Here is a 21,020-nt window from a genome sequence, read left to right on the forward strand (position 1 = left end):
CATCACAATCGCGGTGGGAGGGGGACCGTGCAGGAGTTACACTCGTTCCTGTATTGATGAGCCTTTCACCGCTACTGGAACATTTAATGCAATACCCGAGAGTAATTCCTCTATACCTGCAACACTAGTGAACGCCAGAGGTAAGATTTACAGGAGTAGAAGAGTATTTGGGGTTTTAAGCTGTTCTCTTGAGCTTTCGAGTCTCCTTTTATGCTGTGAGCTAAGCAAAGAGCTAACGCTAGCTAGTGTTGCTAACTAGTAAAATGTTACAAAGTGCCTAAAAGAGCTGAATTATTATCATCCAAAATAGTTGAGGAGCATTTTCTAATTTTCGTTTTTCACTTTAACATTTGGAAGTGAAGTATTTTAGTGTTCTGGTTATTAAACAACCTATATTAAATGTTTGATTCAGAGGTTTTCTGGTCTCCCCTGTGTCTGTGTTTGATGACTAACCCTTTCTGCCTGTCCACTCCACTTCTCAGCCAAGTCTGTCATCATGTCTGGTGGTCCAGCGGTGAGGATCAGCATCGAGTCTTCCTGTGAGAAGCAGGTGCAGGAAGTGGCCCTGGATGGGACAGAGACCTATGTCCCTCCTCTATCCATGTCCCAGAACTTGGCAAAGTTGGCACAAAGAATTGACTTCAGCCAGGGATCTGACTCAGAGGAGGATGTTGAGGGAGAACCCAAGGACCGAGAATGGGGCAAGCAGGATGGAGAGGAGGAAGAAGGTAAAATGCTTAAATAAAGCAAGGAGCTAGAGCTACACGAGCCATCACACATTCCTTGGTATAATCAGCTGCTGTGTGCCTTAGGCAAACATAAAATATCAAGCTGAACTTCATTCATCATAGGTTAAACATGTCAGTACATTTCAGGACTTCACTTAGATGGTGAATAATTACCAATAAATATATAATTTCAGTCTTCATGCCAAATATCCTTGGACAAGATACTAGAAGTTGATCGGAGTATGAAAGCATGTGAATGTTACATATAAAGAGCATAGAAAAAAAGTGCTTGTGGGAATGGGTGAATGAGGCAAGTTGCGTAAAGTGCTTTGAGGGCTCAGAGTAGAAAAGTGCTGTATAAGAAACTATAAGAGTCTATTTACCATTTAAATCACAATGGAGCCTCTGTCATGTTTTGAGGCTGCATTTCAGCCCGGGGTGTTGGAGGCCTTGTGAAAATTGATGGAATTATGGATTATGTCAATCCTAAGAGTACATCCGCTGCTCCAATAAATAAATAAAATGGATTTCAGGAGTAATGAGGTCCAGCTAAATAAAGTTAAACTTTATTTACAATTTACTCCTGACTCTGATGAAGAAAGGAGGACCACCAAGTGGACTGCACAAATGAATTGAAAACAGAACATAAGGTTTTTTATCACTTGTTGAAATAGAGCCCAATTTTCTGTTTTCTTGCATAGGCACAGTAAAATTTCAGCCATCTCTTTGGCCCTGGGATTCGGTGCGTAACAACCTCCGCAGCGCCCTCACAGAGATGTGTGTACTCTATGATGTGCTCAGTGTGGTGAAGGAGAAGAAGTACATGGCTTTAGACCCCGTGTCTCAAGATCCAGCAGCTGGAAAGGTAAATTAAACAATGTCACTTACATTGATTTTTTTTAAAGGGTTTTTTAAGGGTTCTACAAAAAATCTCTAAATGTGAGCAAAGCACTGTTAGGTTTGTCCACAAAGAGATCTTTTGCTCCTTCTCCAACTCCTGCAGACACCACAGGTTTTCCAGCTGATCAGTAAAAAGAAATCATTGGCCACAGCAGCTATGATCCTTCAGAAGGGAGCAGAGAAGCTCAGTAAGTCAGTCGCAGAGAACCAGGAGAACAGGAGGCAAAGGGATTTCAACTCTGAGCTGCTGCGGCTGCGCTCACAGTGGAAACTACGTAAAGTTGGAGACAAGATCCTGGGAGACCTCAGCTACCGCAGTGCAGGTGATAAGAGAGGAAAACACCTCAATCAGTCAGTGCTGCTGCATCCTACAGAATAACATTAGGACACTTTAAACCTGTTTTCTAACTTCTGTGTTTGCCCGTTCAGGCTCCCTTTTCCCCCATCATGGCACATTTGAAGTGATCAAAAATACTGACATTGATCTGGACAAAAAAATCCCAGAGGATTACTGCCCACTGGACGTCCAGATCCCCAGTGACCTGGAGGGGTCTGCTTACATCAAGGTCAGAGGGAAATGACATGTATAATATGTTTTTATTCATCTTTTCTCATTGCTTGTTCATTCTTTGATTTTAGATAATTTCCAGATATATTAGGTGTAATAGAAAGATACTGTTTGTATCTTCAGGTGTCCATTCAGAAACAAGCTCCTGACATTGGTGATCTGGGAACCGTCAGCCTTTTCAGACAACAGCAAAAGAACAAAGCTGGTATGGTTCAGCACATATACACATTAAAAGTTGTTCAGTAACACAGAGGCTCTTTTCTTCCACGTTTTTTTTTTTTTTTTTTTTTTTTCCAAAAGGGCATTTTATGAAAATACTAAATTATTACATTCTGTGTGAGAAAGCGCTCTTTAGGCTTTGGCAAAGGATGACTGAGCCCACTCTAAACTGTAAGAGTAAATCCCACAAACAAAACTCTTGGTCTTTTCTTTTGTCTCTACTCAGGTACGCAGCCATGGCACGTGAAACTGGAGGCGGCTCAGAATGTTTTGCTCTGTAAGGAGATCTTCGCCCAGCTGTCCAGGGAGGCAGTTCAGATCAAATCCCAGATCCCTCACATTGTTGTGAAAAACCAGATCATCTCACAGCCATTCCCAGGTGAGAATATAACACAAATGGGGTCCTGGTTCAGTGTTTCTCACACTTATGTATGTGCTTGTGTGTGCCATACGGAAGCACATACTCTGCCTTGAGAGAATAGCTGACCCAGTGCTTGAGCACAAGGACCAGTTTGCCACCTGCTGCCGGTTAGGGAGACCCTCCAGCTCACAGCAGATCTTCAGAGCAGAATTAGGACTGCAGTCCAAAAATGGTGGAAATGTAGTCTGTCTCACCGTGGGTTGAGACTGCCGCAACAGAGTAAACTTTCAAAATAACAGCACGGGAGGTTGTCCACTTGTCAAGTGATTGTGGATGGCATTAAAGAGATGAAAACATTTAAAAAAAATGCTACAATATCGATGCATTAGTCTATGTCTACGAAATCCATGACAACACAGTGGTTTTGTTCAATATTATCATGGGAATATCTTGTTGTAATTTAATAGAACTTAGAACCAAAATGTAGACTCACAGCCATAGTACAAAAAAATACCTGTGTGGTATTTTGCTCTAAAACTTGAAATATACATTCTGGGGATGTGTTGTGACTCGAGTTAACATGTCTTAATGTGAAATAATATGGGACCTATAGGTATTAACAAATGGTGAAAGATCCAAATAAGAACAGGTGGGGATGAAAGAAGGATGATGGAGGAAGACAGACAATCTGATAAAGAAAGGCAAGAAGAGATGATTTTTATATATATATATATATATATATATGCACACACAAAGAATTGATTACAAAACAAGACACACGTGGGAACAGTGAGGGGAAAGGAAAACAAAAGACCAAAAAATAGGAGGTAAAACCAAAATAAGACACGAGAAAAACAACCTTTGAAGTAAAACAAGATTAACCAAAAGACAAAGCAGAGAGGCATGAATACGAACATGAAACGCTCTGAAAGCTAGAATAACATTTAACATAATGACTGACTAATGTGGGCTTTTTTTTCTTCGTTTTTTTTTTAGTGCTCTTTTACTGGAGGCTAAGTAACAGCTGCTATCTGCTGCGTTCCTCTTTAGTATCTATAAAATAGACACCATATTAATGTTCTGAGTAATATTCTTAATGTTACGTACAAGCAGCCGTCATCAAGTCGAGGTATTGAGCTTTCACGTTCGTCAAGAGTGTAAAGAATGTTCTTTCACTTTTAGTGAACACTCAAATCAAATCACTTTTATTGTCACGTGACATTACTGGTACACTGGTACAGCACAAGTGAGTGAGATTCTTGTGTGCAAGCTTCACAAGCAACAGCAACAACTGTTCAGCAGTCTGGTGGCCTGATGGAAAAATCTGTCTCTCAGTCTGCTGGTTCGGGACCGGATACTGCAGAACCTCCTGCCTGATGGAAGTAGTTTGCACAGTTTATGGCTGGGGTGACTGGAGTCTTTGATGATCCTTCTGCCCTAATTCACCCAAAGTGTCATTCTCCCCTCCAAACACACCTGTGATTTTTCTCGCCCTAGGTCTGCAGCTGTCAATCTCACTGTGCCACTCTACGGGAGAGAAGAAAAACAACCGGGCATCTCCAGAGAAACCCAAACCGGACGACCACCTTTACGTACTAGAACACAATCTGCATCAGATGATGAGAGAGGTGAGAAGTGAGATTCCTGTAGAGCGCAATCTATTAACCATCTCTGGAGGAAACCTACCAGATATGATCTGAAATCCGTTAAATATTTTTAAGCATTGCCTTTTTTTCTCTTTTTCCCTTTAACTTTTAACTATATGTCCTCAAAAAACCCGTCTCAGTTAGGGAATACTGGTCAGGTCTCAGTGTGCTTTAGAATGCAAGATAAAGACCGTAGAGAATTAAAGAGAAAACTGCAATAGTCCCCTGCAGTATTACTTGGTGATAGTGGGGAGGAAGAACTCCCTTTTAACAGGGAGAGAGCACCGGCTGAATTGCACTCAGGAAGAGACAGTCATTTCTGAGCAGAGGGTGCTTACAAGAAAAATACGGCTACAAAGTGAAGGAATCTATGAGGTTTTTTTTTTTTTCTTCTAAATTTAAAGTTTTAATGTTGGATTTTTTTTTTTAGATATTAAAAATATCTATATAAATATAAATATAAAATAATATAAATATATTTGTGTTCTTCTACCTACAACAACCCTGGAAACCTGTCGTCTTCTATTCTGCCAGGAGACACTTCTATTGTTATTAATTTAAATTTCATTGTCTCAGTGCACATTTCATTGGCAACATTTGTTTCTTTTATAGTTTCACAAGCAGCAGCTGAGCTCTGTGGTGATGCCACACCCTTCTAGCGCTCCCTTTGGGCACAAACGTCTGCGTTTGGCAGGGCCACTGGCCTATGACAAGGCAGAAATCTCCAGTTGGCAGCAGACTGAGGGGCTGCTGGAGAAGATCATCAAACAGGCCAAACACATCTTCCTACGTAGCAGGTAAAATATCCTGATATAATTTTGCAAATACAGAAACAGTTACCAGCAGCAATATTGAATTTTACTGCAAATTTAGGAGCTCCAGAAACTTTAGCAGCCCAAAAAAGCAGTGTTTGCCTACATTTGGCTAGCAGATGGCTCACATTGTCTTTGTTGTTTCATCAGAATCAGAATACTTTATTAATCCCAAACTGATTATGGAAATTAAATTATGTCCTTTTATCTTAAAATATTTAATCTTTTAACAGAAGAATTGTTTTTAGCTACTTTTTGTTGGCTGTATAATGCTGAGCAATGCTCTTCATGGGTACCACGGTGTTTGTGGTCAACAGGACGGCACGTACCATCGATAGTCTGGCCAGTCGGATTGAAGACCCGCAGATCCAGGCTCACTGGTCAAACATTAATGACGTATACGAGTCCAGTGTCAAGGTGCTCATCACTTCACAAGGCTACGAGCAGATCTGCAAGTAAGTGGAGTGCAGAGGAGTTTATTTTACTCATTATTTTAAATATCAATATTTATGTGTTTTTTTTTATTATTTGTACATTTTATTTTTATTTTTTATTATCACAGATTTGTACTATTTTAAATATTTACAAAATATTCACTATTCATTTTGTACTATTGTTATTTTAATTTAAAATACTTTTTTGTAATTATTAGCATTAATACATTTTATATAATTTTAAATTCTTTCTATTGTTATTTAAGGATCTTATTATTTAGAATTTTATTTATGATTTTATGTTTTGGTATTTGTAATTTTTATATTTATATTTTAATACGCCTTTTTCAGTTAATTTATGATTAAATTACTACTACTACTAATTATTACTAAATTAGTATTATTTATTTACGCTTATTATTTTAATATTTAATTTCATTTTATTAGGTTTTATTTTTTAGTCATGTTATATTTTAAAGTAATTTCTAGTATCAATTTAAAAATTTAATTAAATATAATATTTTTCATTGTATTACGGTTTGAGTGTTTGACATGTATTAATATTATTTATTTTTGCTTGTTTAATTGTATTTTTAAAATTCTGTTATTTGTCTATTTAAATACTTTATTTAGGGCTAGTAAGTAAATAGTCAAGTAAATCGAAAAACTCAACAACTGAAAAAATCCTTGACACAAAGTTTTTGCTTTGCTGATTTGTTTAACGCTCGGCTCTGTAGCGCTCAGTGGCCGCCATGTAAATGCGAATGTTTTACCTACATTTGCAACTAAAAACAAACCTGCAATAGAAACGTATCTAGGAGCAGCATGTGAATAAAAAGTATGACAATATTAAACCCACATGGTCCCCAGTTTTTAAACAAAATTACTGATAACGCAGCAGCAGCAGTGACTGTCTAACTGAGACGGTGAGCTCATTTTTATAGTGTCCAAATCAGAGCACTGTTATCACCATCACAACCTTTACTGGGAAAGAGCTGGCAGGATCCTTCAAAAAACAACCTGCTTAATGAACTTTGATGTGAAGAAAAGAGGACTTTAAAGTTTGTTCCAGTCACTGTCATTTGTTTTAAGCAGTGAAAAAGAAATATATCAAGAATATTATGTTAATAAAACTGTATTAATATATAGGGGAAAAAAAAGCTTTTCCCCCCCCCAGGCCAATAAAAATGCACATGGGCCGGTAAAACTCTGAGCCAATGACTTTAGGTTGACTTTAGGGCTGTTAGGTTGGACACTAAATTATTATTAATGTTAATTATTAACATGTGCACCATCATAACATCTCGTTTTTAGAAGCATAAAACTTTGCATCAAAGCATCATTGTATTTGAGATCATTTATTTATTTGTTTTTGCATTTAAGAGAATGTTTTCTTCAAATACTTTAGTTTTATTATGGCATGCAAATTAGGGATGGGAATCGAGAACATATTCTTGTAGAAAACCTGTTCTCAGTAGTCAAATTCCTTGGAATTGTTAGAATGCCCGCCTATTAATCCCGCTTATCGGTTCTTACACTTGCACTATAATCAGCTGATTTCAGTTTGCGTGTCAGAGGAGGAAAATAGCAACAGTCTAGAGCACAGGTGTCGAACTCCTGGTCTCGAGGGCCGCTGTCCTGCTTGTTTTCCAACTAACCAGCTGGAAAACAAGCAGCTTCTTATTGGCAAAGCAAATCTGATCCAGGTAATCAGCAGCATGTAGGGCATGGATATCTCAAAAACAAGCAGGATACCCCTGGTCTAGAGCATGGATATGGACATTTATTTTTTTGCACAAAAGGACGAGATAAATTGTAGAGTGGAAAGCTGCATCCAGGACAGAAACAACCGCATTATGCTGCCAGGTATCTGCCAGGACACCATGCTAAAGCTAAGCTAACCCAGAACCCAGAGTGAAAGCTGAGCGAATGCTGAGCCCAGTACCCAGACCCTTATCAGGATGTCCTAAAAACTCCCTGAAAAGCCTTCAGTTAATCCGAAATGTTGCAGCAAGAGTACTGACAGGGACTAGAAAGAGAGAGCAAATTTCTCCTGTATTTGCTTCTCTTCATTGGCTCCCTGTGAAATCCTGTCTTGAAAAATGTAATCTTAATGACCTTATAGTACCATATCACCCTATTAGAGCACCTCGCTCTCACACTGCAGGCTTACTTGTTGTTCCTAGAGTATTTAAAAGTAGAATGGGAGGGAGAGCCTTCAGTTTTCAGGCCCCTCTTCTGTGGAACCAGCTTCCAGTTTGGATTCAGGAGACAGACACTATCTCTACTTTTAAGATTAGGCTTCAAACTTTCCTTTTTGCTAAAGCATATAGTTAGGGCTGGATCAGGTGACCCTGAATCCTCCCTTAGTTATGCTTCAGTAGTTGAAGACTGCTGGGGGATTCCCATGATGCACTGGGTGTTGTTTCTTCAGTCACCTTTCTCACTAACTATGTGTTTATACACCTCCTGCATTTAATCATTAGTTATTAGTAATCTCTGGTTTCCAAAGCATGTGTTTTGTCCTGTCTTCCTTTTCTCACCCCAACCAGTCGCAGCAGATGGCCCCGCCCCTCCCTGAGCCTGGTTTTGCTGGAGGTTTCTTCCTGTTAAAAGGGAGTTTTTCCTTCCCATTGTCGCCAAAGCGCTTCCTCATAGATTGTCATATGTTTGTTGGGGTTTTTGCTGTTGTATTATTGTAGGGTCTTTACCTTACAATATAAAGCACTTTGAGGCGACGTTTTTTTGTGATTTGGTGCTGTATAAATAAAATTGAATTGAATTAACTTCTACATGGTATCAAGGAGATGGGCAGTCAGACTGCAGCCTCCCTTTATACCTGTTCATGTTTCTAAAGCAGAATCACTGTGGCGATCGCTTTTTGGTGCTGGTTTTCATCTTTGCTTTGTGCAGTCAGCTTTTTAGTGCACTAAGAGAGAGATCTTAGAGATATGTGTCCTCATTAGGGATTTGTTTTGGTATGTGGGGCTGTACCCTCAGGTTTATATTGTTAAATGGTGATTATGAGACATTGTATTTCAGCTATTTGCAGAGTAACATGAAAGTAACGGAATGAGTTTGATAATGAAGTGATTAAGCAACGCACTGCATTACTTTTTCAAAAAGTAGTCTGTGTAATATGTGTAATAATGACTTTTTTGAGTAACAATTCGAACGCCGATCACGACAAAGAGAACTACCTCAACATATGCGCACAAACATTTGACCCACTGCATGCAATTCATTTGCATGAATGTTTTTTTATGTTGTTGTTGTTGTTTTTTTTTGGGGGGGGGGGGGGGGGGGGGGGTTGACGACATTGTATGTAGTTATGTTACAACATTGGTACACACTGTAGAAATAACAATTTTCTATTTCCTGTTTTTTGGGTTTGTTTTTTTTTGATAACCTGTGTTTTTTTTCTCTTTTAAGTATTTATTATAAGGCAGAAGTATTTCTTATCCAGTTACTTGAATAATCAATAGGATACTTGATTACTAAAATATTCAATAGCTGCAGCTTTTATTATTTAATAGTCTCAGGGTTCGCAAAATCGCTAACCCGATGTCCCGGGGCTAGCGATTTTTCCGGTCGGGCTACCAAAATTCATCTCAGCCCTGCCCGTAAGGCTACCATAGGAAGAAAAAATATATGTCAATACTTTTGCATTCTTTCGCAAACGTAGCTGGGTAATTTTCATTGGCATCGACGAGCCACTGTCAATATGTGACATATTGAAATCGCGTTTGAATTTGCGCTTTTTTTTTCCCTTTTTTTTTGCTTCACTTTCACTTTGCCATCGCGCAAACTGTGAATAGAGAGCGGCAGTACTGATTGGTGAGTGACAGATTAATTGCGCTCCAATTCCTTATCACTCGTTAGCTTACTATGCAAATGTGACAAGTGAAATCTCCCGCAGCAAGCTTAAACATGTGATAGAGGTTGATTGTGCAGAGAATCGCTGATCATTATGCAAGTGTGTGTGTAAAAGCAGATGGATTTACGCAGGTATTTTAATTCTGCTGAGCCAAATAAGACAGGTCAGGGTGAAGAAGGGACAGCCAAAGAAAAGCCTATCACAAAATGGAAAAGATATGAGAAATCAGACTATGAGGCAAAAAGAAAGCGCAGCTTTTTTGGTTTCATGGACAAAAGAATTTCTGTGGCTGGAATATGACAAGCTAAATAACATAAAGTTCTGCCGGGTGTGTCATTAGTTTCACTCGATTTCTGAGTCGACAAGCGCCTTTGTTACTGGGACCAGTAATTTTAAGAAAGACCCCATCAGAACCCTTGAGAAATGCATTATTGCTCAGTCTACAGTATCTTTCCCAGAACAAACACCAATTGCAAAAAACATACTGAAAATAACCAAAGCACAACAAGAAGTCCTGAAAAAGCTGTTTAGAACAGCGTACTATGTTGCACAGCGTGAACTACCTTTGGCAAAATTTAGCAGTCTTTGCAAACTTTGCACACAAAGCAAATGGCCTAGAGCTTGGTTCCACTTACCTCTTACCCGTGACTTCAGTGGAAACTTCAGATTCAGAATCTGACACAGACTGATTCATGTTCTACACAGTTCTTACAAGTTCATAGAAATTTCTGTTCAGTTAGAACCAAATATTTGAGTTGATGATTGTAATTTTTATACAGTTGTTGTAATTTGTGTTTTAACTATTTTTTAAACTATTTTTTTTATTTTTTTCAAAAAATTGTCCTCTTTTTTTTTCGGGCTACTTAAATTTATTTTGGGCTATCAAAAACTGAAGAGTGTCTGCCCGAAGGGCTACCAGGGATTTTGAAATTTTGCGACCTGTGAGTCTTATTTCTGAATCTATAGTAATTTTTTTGTACTTTTGTTTGTTAACTAACGTTTATCATTATATTTTTCTATTTTCGTTCACTGCTGTTGTGAACTATATAAATAAATGGATTTTTTAAAAAAAAGTTTTTCACTCCTCTTATATGGATGTTTACATGACTCTGGACCAGCGTGTTTGATCCTCTGAGATGAGGCTCACTGTGTTTTATTTGGTGTGTTTAGGTCCATCCAGCTGCAGCTGAACATCGGTGTGGAGCAGATCAGGGTGGTGCACAGAGATGGACGTGTGGTCACGCTGTCACACCAGGAACAGGAGCTGCAAGACTTTCTCCTCTCACAGGTATCACCAGTAACTTCCACAGTTATTGGAGGAGGCTGAATTTACCAGAAGCATGGCTGCACACTGTTAACTGTAATGCTTCAGTATTTAGTTCTGCGTATCCCTGCCTTCTTTTCACAGATGTCGCAGCATCAGGTACATGCGGTTCAGCAGCTGGCTAAGGTGATGGGCTGGCACGTCCTGAGCTTCAGTAACCATGTAGGTCTGGGCCCAGTGGAGAGCATCGGAAATGCCTCCGCGGTCACTGTTGCCTCTCCCAACGGAGAGTACGCCATCTCAGGTGAGACTGATGGCTCTTGGATCCTCAGGTTTCTCTGTAGTAGGAAGAGCATATTAGCAGCAGCAACTCAGTACTACTCATGCCTCTATGCATGAGACATTTAGGCTCTCCCTTAGCTAACCTCCCCCCAAAATCTGCGCTGTTGAATAAAGGCTAAAATGTAAAAAGAAAAAGAAATCAACCTTTTTTATTTTAAAGAAAAGATAGAAACTAATTTAATAAATCAAGACCACACCCAGTCTGTCAGTTCATAGAAAATTACTGAAGATTAAGCAGACAGGTTGATACAAGTTGGGGAATCTTTGAGAAACTTCCTCTCTTCAAACATCATTGAAATGCGTCATGAACCAGTTTCCTCGGGCCATGCAACACTCATACTGAATATCTGTAAACACTGAAGAATAATGTGTGGTGAGACAAGAGAGAAACTTTATTGTCATTGTTTAAAAACAACAAAAGTCTGCTCAGCAGCTCTTTATCATTATGCAGCAAAGTAAATAACTGTCAGTGGTTTTTCATCAAAGTGTCTTTTCTCTTCAGTACGTAACGGCCCAGAGAGCGGGTGCAAAGTTTTGGTGCAGTTCCCTCGCAGCCAGATCAAAGAGCTGCCAAAGAGCGACGTCATCCAGGACGCCAAGTGGAGCCACCTCAGAGGGCCGTACAAAGAGGTCCATTGGAGCAAGATGGAGGGCCGAAACTTTGTCTACAAGATGGAGCTCCTCATGGCGGCACTGACTCCCTGTCCTTAGGTGCTGACTCTGTCTGCTGACTCCTCCCACACACAAAATAACAGTTTGTTTAAAAAGGACAATCTTCCTTCATAGACTCTCTTCCTCATATTTGAAAGAATCGACAGCGCTTTCATTTCTTTTATTTTTTAACCAACTCGTGGACCGCCGTAAAGTCTGTCCACACAAGTGTCCTCTGCCTGTTGCTTATAATGTAAGGTGTGGACTGTGTGTATATACCTCAAACAGTTTGATACAAATTAAAGAGCAGTCTGTCTTGTATATATTTGTCCTTTTTCTTAAGAACACAGCTATGGATCAAAGAGACACCGTTTATAAAACTGAGCTTAGGGATTTGCCGGTTCAAACTTTACATTTGTCCACATTAAGTTCAACGTTGTTTTAGGACTTTTGTTCACTAAACAAAAGTTTAGTGAACTCCCAAATTTTCACTAAACCTATTTTCCGGAACAGGTAAGTTTGAGGAACAAGTTTCTGTGTTTCTTGTTGTATCCTCATATTGCAGGGTGGCTGCAGCTCAGGAGGCAGAGCAGGTAATCCAGCTGCGTTCAGTGGCTCAACTCTGTGTGTGTGTGTGTGTGTGTGTGTGTGTGTGTGTGTGTGTGTGTGTGTGTGTGTGTGTATATATGGCTTTGAGCTCAGAGTAGATGGGTGCAGTTTTAATACCACTCCATTTGTCTGATGTGACAACATTTTAGATAAACTAACTTTGAGTCTGGACTCTGGACTTTCAGGCAGGTGGGGAACCTGAAGTTCCTGTGTAGGCACGAGGGAGGAGACAGTTCATTAAGAAATAAATCACAAAATCATTTGCACTGTGAACCGGATATTTTTTCTTTAGGTAATAAAAGAAGAACAATTCTTTTCTTTTGTTTCTACATTCATTCATTCTTTATTCCTGTGTGGATTTAGCAAACTGCAATTACTACTTGACTACTTTGATCACAACTTTACTTACATTACTTTCTGATTTGCTGAGCCAGTATCATCAAGGCCTCAGCTGTAAGTATCACCGGCCTGCAGCACACAAAAACTAAACTCATTTTTTGTTATCATGAAATAATCTGCCTATCTGATTTAATTGCTTATTAATTAAACCAGCCCAGTTTAACCCTTGGTCATGAGTAAAATAAAGTCACACAGTTTCTTTGCTTAGAGAATAAATACAAGATTTATTGTGTTCCTGTATCATCGGTGGTATGTTCACATTCACTCATTCAGTGACAGTCATCTGTAAATATCAACATCAGTACAAAATATCAACACAGTGCAGGTGTTCATAACTGACTGGTCATGCTTTGAGCTGTAAGTAACTAGGTTATATAAAGAGGACAGTTTGATGTACAAATCATTCCACCTTCAAAAGTATGTCCTCATGTTGTATCACTGACAGCTTTGATTGGCCATTTCAGGTGAGTCATCACTCAGATGTTCATTATCTGCAGCTCAGTCACATCGTTTTCTGCAAAAAAAAAAGGATTAAAGTGTCAATACATCATTAAGACAAAGTTATAATAGGTCTTCACAGACCTTTGTACTCAAACACGCCCTTACTTTGATACAATAATAGATAGAGTCAAACCATAGTCAAGCATCACACCCTTCAGCCTATATTTATTCTCCACACAATCATGCAGTGGTAAGAAAAACACATTTTAACGTTAGATAAAACAACACGCTCACAAACGTGTTTATGCGGAAAATTGTTCTTCTTTATTATTTCACCCATTACCTAAAAAAGCAGCCACACTTCAGACACTGTATGAGGTTTTATTTGCCTCCTATATGAAACCAGTTTGTAACTTATTTAGTAGTAGTCTTCAGAAATAGTTCTCCTGGCTATTCTTTGGATTTGGCTGCGTTGTGTTCTGTTCTCTCTGAAGATGATCCCACACTGCTTCAATAATAGTGCGTCAGGACTCTGAGGCGGCCAGTCCATGACTGATGGTGTTCCACTGTGTGTTTTTCTATCCAGGTGTGCATTTACTGTGCTAGCAGTGTGTTTGGAATCATTGTCATGCTGAAAAATTAAGCTGCTGTAAGTTTCCAGATGGTATAGCATGAGGGATCAGAATCTGATGGCACTCTTTCTGTATTCAAAATTTCTGCCCCAAACTTCTGCATGACCGAGCTTTATGACTAAAACTGCACCAACTGTTCATCCTCAGCACCAGGGAGAGTTTTGGGGAAAGTGGCCTGCAAATATGCCCTAAAATCCCTGAAAGCAGCAGGTCTGCCATGGACTACCTGTTAAACTGCATGTAGTTCAGACTATGCCTGTTTAGTGCAGACAAAGTATTGTATGAATGTGTATAAACATGTCCTGTAGTGTTTCCATTATCATTGCCACAAAAATGTAAGAAATTCTGTAAAACACTATGGATATTTGTAGGAGAAACAGACACACATTTTTATTTTATTTTTTTTATATTTATTTGTTTTGGTTACATAGTTGTCCTCCATGTAGAGTGACCTGTTTTGGTTATGAACGTTTTCAGCATGTATCCATACAAGAAATCAGGGAAGAATATGTTTGAGCAATGCCAGCAATCCAAAATTTTCTGAATGGGTATTCACAAGAAATTTCCAAGTTGCAAACCTGTTTTTCTGGCATCAGCTGAATGCACAATGATTGACACCATAAGAGGATATTCACTGAAATGGATTCTGCTGTTTACACGTGGCTTTACCTGGCATCTCTCTCCTGCGCTTGCATGCCATTATTTTCTTGTAGGCCTTGTCCAGGAGCCACATGGCGAGCATAAGAAGGCCGGCCAAGCAGGCCAGGGCCAAAAAAGAGACAGTAAGGTACTGAAGGTCCTCATACAGAACCTCTGTAGGACAGAAACACAGGAGCCACATCTTATTTACTGCAAACTCAACTGCAAATAGGGCTGATATGTTTATTAAAGATAATTTTTCATCATGTTCACTTGTTAAAAAAAAGACTTCCCCTCTTTGGTCAATCCATATGTTCTTCCTTCCTGCATTCATTCCTCCCTAAAATTATCACAGCACATGTGCCATTCTTCATTCTTCACATTCTTCTTCATTTTCATAGTTTATTTGCTTTAGAGTTACTCTGTCTGGTGTGGAAAACAGTTCTGAGCCTGCCTCTAATAACCACAGACGCCATGTTTGGGAAATCTGGGCAGGGCGTTTGTCGTCTTTAAATCCAAACAACTGTTACCACAATGCCAGTCAGACTACGCCAAACTGAAGCCCAGGGCTTTTGTTCATGCTCTAATCACGATTGGTGCTGCTTTTTTAAATTCTGTGAAGAAATTCTTTGTACAGGTATGACAGAAGTGCTGTTAATTACCTTAAGCTTTAAAAACTGAGCTGTTCTGACAGGACTGTTTCTTTCTTTCATGCCCTTTTCCCCTCGTTGTGTGTTAGTTTTCTGTTTTGTTTTGTTTTTTTTAATGTGAAGACTCTCACCATTTACTTTTAGGACGAAACCAAAATCCTTGCTGCTCCCGGTTGATTCTGTGATGGTGACCACGTAAAATCCACCATCCTGCAGCCGCAGGTCTGACAGGCACATCGAACCGTTGTCATAGGCCTGCACCCGGCTGCTGTAGTCCTCCGTTATGTTGGTGTACCCCCGCGGCTGCCAGGCCCCTATCGTCCGGCTCACCAATCCTGACATAAAAGTCCATTGTATGTTCGGGATCCCGCTACAGGTGAAATTCACTGAGAAGATCACATCGTCCTGCACTGAGCGGATCAGGCTCCTCTTAGGAGAGTATATGGAGATGGCTCCAGCTAAACAAACACATGAACATACATGCATACATTAGTCTGTATTCTCTGGGTTATTCTAAAATCAGCTGAATGTAAATAAGTCAAAGGGAAATTCTGCTTTGCATCAGAAGAAAATTAACACAGCAGCAAATTGCAAAAAGAGCCTCAGTGATCCAGACTCTTCTAGGATTTCTCCTGAAGTCCTAAAGTTGTTTGAGTAAAGTGGTACTTCCAAACTATTATACAGGACATGTGAACACTAGTGTTGTTTCTTCCTTCAACAGCCATAAGCTGCGTTCACAGGTGTTAACATATGGTTAAATTACAACATATTCTTCCCTGGTATCAAAATACATGTAAAGGGAGACCTTTCCTGTGCTATAACTTGTTTTATCCAGCCACCTATCCTGCAAGGTGATATGACCTTTAAAAGTTTACCCAAAATGCATTTTTTAAACTTTTCTCAAATTAATGATCAGAAAACAGATCAAACATCCAGGACACCAATACATGTGTCATAACATGGTGGAGAGAGGACCCAAGCATAGGGCACGTAGGCAGATTCAAATGATAATGAGCCTTTACTTGGCTGAGACAGGACTACATACTGGGGAATACCTGGGGATTAGAAAGTCAACACAGACAGGAAGTAAGAAGTTGAAACAAGACACATGAGAAAAGTGTCTATCAAAGTAAAACAAGAAATAAACACACATACAACAGTACTCAGAATAAACAGGATCATAGAAACAGACGACTCAGCTGGAGGAGCGAACACTAACATGACAACTGAACCAGAGCCCAATAATTTTACTTCACAAAATCTAAAGTCAGAGTTACTAGAAGGACAGTGACCTCAAAACAAGAAGCAGAATTCATAGAAAACACTAGAGTACAGCTCAAAACTGCAAGAGCATGACAGTTTATTTCTGTTACTCTTTAGCTTTAGCATTGAATTAATGTGGCTCTGCTATTGAAAGTAAGACATATCTCACGATATCTTATGTTAAGGTGGTTATGAAAAAGAAACAAAAGCAAGATCGTGGCTTTAGATTACAATGTTCCAACCTTTGTATTTCAACGGACTGTAACTCAAAAAATATTCAAACTATGAGGATAACATTTTTATCATTAGATATACGGAAGTTATTTTAAAGAAAAATCTGTTGATTCTGAGGGGATACGGTGGGGGAGTGACTCAGATACCTGAGTGACCTGAGTCACAGTGATAGCAATTAGAGTAGAAACATGCTGGTGTGTGACACAATCAAGCGCCATAAAAAGGAATCATTCCACCATGACACAGTTAGCTGCTGTTCCTGACAAACACTGTGGCATGTCTCCTGTTCTGCCTCTGCTCTGTCTGATCCCCCACCCCCATCCTCTTCTTCCCAGAGGATTAAAACTAGTCAAACTAGCTGGGAGGTATCAGAATGAATATAAGAGGCAGTGTGTTTAGGCCAAGCTTTAATGCATATTTTCACATGCGTGTCAGGGAGAGATCTGGTTCTGCTGGTGGTGTGTTTGTTTAATGAAGCACAGGTAAAGAATTTAAAATGAAAAATACTAGCGCTGACTGAGAAGCAAGTCAGTATGGGAGTTTTTTTTTTTGTCTGAGCTTCTTTCCCCCTAAAAACCTTTTACCAATAAACCTCGACTGACTCTTTCCTTATTTTTCTGTTAAGAAATCAGATAAATACTTTTTAAAGCAGCTCTAATGTGTCTTCTTTTGACTGTTTCCTGCACCCTGGTTTTCTTTTAATTTTGGTACTTTTGTTTTGTGTTCTCTGAGATTTGGTTTAGATTCAGATTTTTTTTGAAACAACACTTCTGGGCACTCGGATGTTATTTCTGGGATCGTTATGTCGGTAGAACACAGCTTTATAGGTTCTGAAGCCTTGAGTGGTTGCATTTTTATAGTTCAGATAAGGTACTTTGCAATCTTCAGCTTTCTGACTGTCACATGGTTGCAAACACGATACAGCCAGAGAAAGAGAGAGTGGGCTCATCGTGTTATAGAGCAGGGGCTTGACCCCCTCGGGACCTCAACAATAGACACGGATCAGACGTTACGTAATAAAATCCCTATCATGTTTCAGCACGGTTTCATGGCTACATGCCTGTGCTCTGCTTAGATAATATTAGGGAATATTGACCTTTTACTTCCCACTTCTGCCATGATCGCCCATATTTACTTTCTACTGACAGGACCGAAACTTCATCCAACATTTCAAGTGTTAAACAAACATAGGTAGGTCGTACCACAAAGATAAAGCAGCAGAATTAGGAATGTGTTGAGCTTACCTAGGTGGCACATATATAACATGATGCTGAGAAAAACAGCAACATCTTGTATTTCCCAGAGCCTGAAATGCCACATTAGGATTCCAGACCCATCTGTCGAACTGCTGCAGAAGAAGCTTCCTTGGGTTATTTTACATTTTGTAGCATTCTCCTCGTCTTTCACCTTTTCCCACGGTTTCTTCTTCTTCTGTTTGTCTTCCTGGAGTTTATGAGAGTTGTTCTTCTATTGCTTTCCTTCTGCTTTTTTGTAAAAAGTAAGAGTGTCTGTCAGGAATGCAAAAGCTTCCCTCCTCTCTCTCAAGACTGTGTTGGATTTGACTTCATACCTGCGCAAGTCACTGCCAGCCAGCCCACACCTATCAGACAGGTTGAGCCGGAGATTACTGAGCAAACATGCAGTCCTTGTGTGGCAGCGCTCTCTCACACACACACAACTGAAGGCTGAAAGCCGTTGAGCAGTATATTCTAATTTACCTATTACAACCACTTACATGTCTATCTGCAGACACACTGTCACAAAATGAAAGTGGGACAGGTGGAATCAAGTAGCGACACACCTGGTAAAACATGTCAAACAGGAAGTACTGTAGTCACATGTATGCACCTAAAAACAGACACACAGTGACAGTCAAATGAAACTTCCCTTTAGGAGGCATATTAAAGCTGACTGTCTGTAGGTAACCCAGGTCTTATTTCTCGCTGTTACTTTATAATCATTTTAGACTCTAAGGGTGTTTTTTTTTTTTAATGAATTTATGCGCTTACCAAGACCAGTGTTAGACAAGGCTGCACCAAAGCACACAATAAAAATCCAACATATATAAATGAAAGGAATATTAAAAACAAAACAAAAGAACAAGTTGGATACCAATTTAAACCCATACAAGACTGAGTTACAACATCAAAATAAAATAAAATAAAATAAAACAAACATTTGGCTCCAAGGTCGAGAATAAATTACATTAATCCAAGAATAATATTTCAAAAGTATGAAATAAAATACAGTGTGGCCACATAAACATGTATAATTTTAGTGATAATATAATTATATTGCGGATATTTATATATAAATTATAATGATTTATAAAAACTACTTGCAAACCAATTTACAAGTAAAGCCCATGCATTACTCAATTGCAACACTGCAATAAAATAAAAGACTCCTCCATTCCCTAGTTAAGAATCAATAAAAATAAATAAAAATAAAATGTACAGTATGATTAAAGATAAACTAAATACCCAAATACCCATTGTTACAAAATGTGACGTAACACATAAGTAACAAAGAAAGCACTGGCATCAAACATGTTACATCATAGAATAACAAACAAAAAGCACTCAGAGTATTTGTACATGGATGAACAGAGAGTCAAAGGCATTTGGTTGTAGCTCAGTTAAATGGATGGCATTTGTTAAAGCATGAGGTGCTCTGTGAAGAATTCCATTACCATTACCATAAAAGCCAGAACACTTGGTAGATTTATGGTTAGAGAAGAATGAAGTTAAAGAAATAAGCTTCAAAATCCTAAATGAGATATAATAAGGTCTGACTTGGATGTGAGTGACTGTGTATTGTGTGGGAATAATGTATTTGTTTTTGTGAATTACTGCAGTCTGCCTCGAACAATATTTGCAGCTCACTACAAAACAAGAAGTCTGACTTAAAATAAAAAGATCAAATCAGATATGATATAGTTTGTTAATAATAATACTAATACTACAACAACTAATGTTACTGATAATTATAATAACAGTACCTCTAGCAACAACAGTAACACTATAATAAAATAAAAATAATACTGACTGTAAAATAAGAGCCGTGCATAACATACAAAAAACTATAATGTTAAAATTAAAGAACACATGACTAATCAAATTTAGAGCATGACTTTGTTTTATTGTGAAATAAATTTAATATACATAACTTCATACGTGTTAAAATTAAACCATTCGTAAACTGATGGTTGAAGGAGTGTAACCTCCAGCTGTAGGAGTCTTTCTTTACTCAATTTTTCTAAGTGTGACCCTTTTTATTTCCGTGGCAAAGACGATCATTACTTATTTTTTCATTTTATTTTTTTTTATTATTTTCTGTGTCTAGAATTTATTTTTGTATTTTCGCATGTCCGTTAATTGATTTATTCATTAAAAACAAAAAGTTCCGGTTACTGGTGTCCAAGCTCACGACCTCTGCGCATGTTCGAACTTCACGTGCTCGCGCTTTTGCACATGAGAAGCCGTTGAATTCCTGAAGGTGACTTCTGGTAAGTTCATTTTTACTAAGTGGGATTTCGTTTATCTAATCCGACTTTGCTGTTATGTTCTGATAAAAGTTACCAAGCGCTAAATTTCGGTCGTGTATTTCTTGTCTTTGACCAATTTCTGTGTGACGCAGCACGAATGTCGGGATTAGCTAAAATGGCCAGCTAGCGTGCCTAAATTAAGCTGTTCTGAGTTTTTAATACAACTTCTTCTAATTTTTGCATTTTTGGTAAATTAATACGTGTCCCCACATGAGATTGCTCCAAGTGCGCTAAAGGCATATTTACTTATTATTATTTTTTTCCCCCGTCCCCTAATCAGCTTTCACAGCGACTTCTCCATGTCACTTCCACATGTCCCACGGTGCCCGCGCTCACGTGCTTTGTAGCAGTCACGAACTGAGTGGACGCTTTTATAAGTTGTCAGTTTAATTTGACACAGCTGTGTGAGAGTGGAGGAGTTGAGTTAAAGTTAATTTAACCTTAACATGTGTTTTTGTTAAATCTGTGGGCACTTTTATGGAGGGTCTGTGCGTCATGTTATTTGTTAATTCACTCTGCCTTATTTTACAAACTGGACACGTAAAAAAAGTGACCGTTGTTTACCTTTTATCTGTAGTCAGACCGATTCGCCCTCACCTGCTGCTTTAACCTCCCTCCAAATTTCTTTGCTGGGTGTTTGATTTGGGGCGTGAAGAGTGCAATTAGCCCTCCGCGCCACCAGAGGCCACTAGTGAAGCGCCGTGCATTCTAACTTGAAACATTAAAACATTAATTTACATAAGCAGTTGGGCTTGTTCCGTTTTATTAAGTCAAGATAACACTCACTTGGCGTTTTGGGTCTAA

The 21,020-nt window shown here is 38.9% G+C and overlaps 2 protein-coding genes across 2 annotated transcripts; one reads left to right on the forward strand and one right to left on the reverse strand.

Annotated features, from left to right (window-relative positions):
• The first annotated feature begins 25 nt into the window (after positions 1–25).
• Positions 26–12,130, forward strand: med17 (mediator complex subunit 17). Its single transcript, XM_063493429.1, has 13 exons — positions 26–140; positions 483–728; positions 1,430–1,593; positions 1,732–1,951; positions 2,058–2,194; positions 2,320–2,401; positions 2,642–2,794; positions 4,274–4,404; positions 5,035–5,219; positions 5,552–5,689; positions 10,716–10,833; positions 10,954–11,113; positions 11,654–12,130. The coding sequence occupies exons 2-13, from the start codon at positions 497–499 to the stop codon at positions 11,860–11,862; spliced, it is 1,929 nt and encodes a 642-aa protein (XP_063349499.1). The 5' UTR covers positions 26–140; positions 483–496; the 3' UTR covers positions 11,863–12,130.
• Positions 12,131–13,050: 920 nt separating this feature from the next.
• Positions 13,051–18,230, reverse strand: LOC134641505 (V-set and transmembrane domain-containing protein 5). The gene is made up of 4 exons (XM_063493957.1): positions 17,914–18,230; positions 15,304–15,630; positions 14,553–14,696; positions 13,051–13,324 (listed from the first exon to the last, which is right to left on the reverse strand). Exons 1-4 carry the CDS (start codon positions 17,987–17,989, stop codon positions 13,287–13,289), a joined length of 585 nt encoding a protein of 194 aa, XP_063350027.1. The 5' UTR covers positions 17,990–18,230; the 3' UTR covers positions 13,051–13,286.
• Positions 18,231–21,020: the final 2,790 nt, after the last annotated feature.

The sequence above is a fragment of the Pelmatolapia mariae genome, linkage group LG14, assembly GCF_036321145.2.
Source record: "Pelmatolapia mariae isolate MD_Pm_ZW linkage group LG14, Pm_UMD_F_2, whole genome shotgun sequence".
In the NCBI taxonomy this organism is placed as follows: Eukaryota; Metazoa; Chordata; class Actinopteri; order Cichliformes; family Cichlidae; genus Pelmatolapia; species Pelmatolapia mariae.